This window comes from Sardina pilchardus, chromosome 6 (assembly GCF_963854185.1).
Source record: "Sardina pilchardus chromosome 6, fSarPil1.1, whole genome shotgun sequence".
Classification (NCBI taxonomy): domain Eukaryota; kingdom Metazoa; phylum Chordata; class Actinopteri; order Clupeiformes; family Clupeidae; genus Sardina; species Sardina pilchardus.
This window is the reverse complement of record NC_084999.1, coordinates 3,683,783-3,687,238: the sequence shown is the minus strand read 5'-3', so window position 1 is coordinate 3,687,238 and position 3,456 is coordinate 3,683,783. Positions and strand designations below refer to the sequence as shown.

The 3,456-nt window shown below is 49.9% G+C and overlaps 1 protein-coding gene across 7 annotated transcripts in view; it reads left to right on the top strand.

Moving 5' to 3' along the window:
- Positions 1-3,181, top strand: part of chd4b (chromodomain helicase DNA binding protein 4b) — a 42,205-nt gene extending 39,024 nt beyond the window's left edge. For all 7 annotated transcript variants that reach the window (XM_062538156.1, XM_062538152.1, XM_062538150.1 and 4 more), the window contains exon 40: positions 1,638-3,181. In XM_062538156.1, coding sequence (XP_062394140.1) covers positions 1,638-1,813 — 176 coding nt within the window. In that variant the 3' untranslated portion in view covers positions 1,814-3,181. The remainder of the gene's footprint in view (positions 1-1,637) is intronic.
- The last annotated feature ends 275 nt before the right edge of the window (positions 3,182-3,456 follow it).

Below are 3,456 nucleotides of genomic sequence, written 5' to 3'. Positions count from 1 at the left end.
CCATGCACACATACGTGCACTCAGTCTTGATCGGATGTCCCTGAATGTCAGCAAAGAGGGCTTTGCTTTCAAGGAGACAAGCCTTCTAACCTGTTAATGCATAAAAATACTCCCACACACACACACACATTTACAGAATATACCACCCACCTCAGGGAACAAGATGGCCAATGCATAACAGTGCCACAAAAAGGGAGCACACACACACACACACACACACACACACACACACACACACACACACACACACACACACACACACACACACACACACATGCACACACACACACACACGTAGACCCACACCGTTGTGCTTCTCCCCCTCTATTCTTGTGTGTGCTCCCCTCAGTGGAGTGTGTGTGTGTGTGGTCGGTGTGTTGTTTCCTGTTGTGCGTGGCGCTGCAGGCAGCTCGTGTCACATGGTGCTGAGCACCCAGCTGAGAGTGTAAATCAGTACAGCAGCAGCCTGCGCTCTTTATCTTTATCTCTCTCTGTGCATGCATGCGTCTGTGTGTGTGTGTGCACATTTGTGGCCTTGTGGGCTTGTGTGTGTGTGTGTGTGTGTGTGTGTGTGTATGTGTGCATGCATGCACGCTGGTGTCCATGCGCCTGTGTGTGTGCGCTTGTGTCTCTGTGTGTGTGTGTGTGTGTGTGTGTGTGTTTGTGCGTGTTTGTCTGCGTGTGCCCGTGTCTGCGACTTGTGTGCTTGTGTATGTATGCATGCATATGGGCTTGTGTGTGTGTGTGTGTGTGTGTGTGTGTGTGTGTGTGTGTGTGTGTGTGTGTGTGTGTGTGAGTTTCCTCTGGAACCACACAGGGCCTATACATGGTCACACTCATTAGCTTAGGGTCTCAGGGTCTCCCCCCCACTCTGTCTCTCTCTCTCTCTCTCTCTCTCTCTCTCTCTCTCTCTCTCTGTCTCTCTTGCTCTCTCGCTCTCTCACTCTCTTGCACTCTCTCTCTCTCTCACTCATGCTCTCTCTCTCACACTCATGCTCTCTCTCTCTCTCTTGCTCTCAGCCATGGTTTGTATAGTCTCTATTTGGACTGGACAGGTCAGGTCAGGTCAGGTCAGTCCCCATTCTGCTCTATTGAACTCTCGTCTCCAACAGGGACACACTATTCCTTTTTCGTTTTTTAAAATGTCTTTTTGCGTTTTCAATTCCCAAATCTTGTCTGCACTTAAACAGTAGGGGGTACACCTCAAGCGGATCACATGACCATTTCCAACATGTCACATGATCATTCAAGGAATTTTCAGCATTGCAAAATGCAGAGTTGAATTGCACTGTAGATGCTAGCAAAGATGGCACGGCTAGTAAAGAGAGTCGAGAAACATCAGACTGACCAGATCCAGTCAGGAAGCCAGCAAGAGTGTCTACATCAACGCTTTCAGATATCCAGAACTGTCCATCACGCACTCTCAAAGTTGCTTTAGTCACATGAAGGTTTTGATATAATGATGCCAAAGTCGGTACTCTAAAAAATAATGAAACTCTCCGTATTCCTCTCTGTCTCTCCCTCCTTGCCTTCCTCTCTCTCTCTCTCTCTCTCTGTCTCTCTCTCCCTCTCTCTCTCCCTCTCTCTCTCTCCCTCTCTCTCTCCCTCCCTCTCTCTCTCTCTCTTTTCCTGCTCAGTTCTCAAACAACTGGAAGAGCTGCTCAGTGACATGAAGGCCGATGTCACCCGTCTCCCGGCGACCATCGCCCGGATACCCCCGGTGGCCGTGCGGCTGCAGATGTCCGAGCGGAACATCCTGAGCCGGCTGGCGAGTCGCGGGCCGGAGGTGGCCCAGACGCAGACGCCACGCTGACCTCCCCGTGACCCCCTCAGGGAAGGAGGATGAAGGCCCGCACTCCGATCTCAGTCTCCCTCCTCCTCTTCCTCCTCCTCCTCTTCCTCCTCTACTGTACATAACCCCCCCCCCCACCCCCCCACGCCCTCCTCCCCCAGAAGCACAGGAGGGCTCCATGGTAGCTGTTGCCACGGTAGCTGTCTCTGTGGAGATAAGCAGGGATGACATTCAAGCACCTCAGCGCACACTTCTCCCTCAACTGGTTTCTGACTCTCTCCATCGCTCGCTCTCTCCTCCACTCTCTTTTCACTGCATCTGTTCTGCGTTCAGGGCGAGGGTGAGATTTAGAGAACCTTTGGACTGACGCTTCTGACACACACACACACACACGCAGACACACACACACAGAGAGAGAGATAGAGAGAGTTACGCACCTACACACACAGACAGATGGAAAGACACAGCACTTATTAGCCCTGTTGTGTTGCCAGGGTCTCTGTCACCAAAGCCATCACTCCAATTGTTGAAAGACACTGTTTCTTTTCTGAAAGCAATAAAACTCAAACACCAACTCTACTGTAAGATACTACAAAAGCAAGAAAGGGAATTTCATGTTGTTTGTAACGTTTTTATGAGTTCAATCAGGTTGCAGGTTGCTCCAAGTGAAAGATCCTGCCGAAGCATTGATGCCACATATTAACTCACATCATGACTGGACCCAATTCACTCCCTGTAGAGTGTGTGTGTGTGTGTGCGTGCGTGCGTGTGTGTGTGTGTGTAGTTGTGATGATGGTGGCCTAAATGGCCTAATGTTTAAAGGACACCCCCCCCCCCCAACACACACCCAGACACACAAACACATGAATACACACACACACACACACACACACAGACACACACACACACACACACACACACACACACACCAGGAATAGGAGGGAAGCTGCAGAAGCAGGATCTCACAGTATTTACTATTTTCTGTCAACTTCTCCAATCCCCCCCCCCCCCACCCCCACACACACACACACTGGACAGAAGCTTAACAGGGTTTACTTTTTTGTAGTTTTTGTACCTTCTCCCAGGCACCATGCACTGAGTTAGATCAAGACGCCCTTCCCCCTTCAGCTCATCTACATTCCTGATTGGTCCCTAGATGATGCCATCACACCTTTCAGCCTCGCCCCCTTTGCCTGATGTAAAGACCTGCATCGATAAGTCCCTGGATAACACAAGTGTGGCTATTTAATTTAAGGTAGTTTTTTTATTATTGGTATTGAAAGGTTCAATTGTTATGCTTTGTAATATTGCTGTTATTACCATTTTCTTGTTTCTATGAGTACTGATTATGGTTTTTGAAACCTACAATAAAACCAAGCGAAAAAGGGACGGATGTTCCAGCCTCATGTTTTATGAAAGATGTTGTTAAAGTGCTGTAGAGGAGGTTACTTGTGTGTATGTGTGTGTGGGGCATGTGTGTGTGGGGCGTGGGTGTGGGGCGTGTGTGTGTGGGGGGCGTGTGTGTGTGGGGCATGTGTGTGTGGTGCGTGTGTGTGTGTGTGTGGGGGGGGCGTGTGTGTGTGGGGCGTGGGTGTGTGTACCAGATGAAGGGCAGATCTTGTGTTGTCTGCGTGCGGTGGATGCGTACTGTATGGCCATGAGTT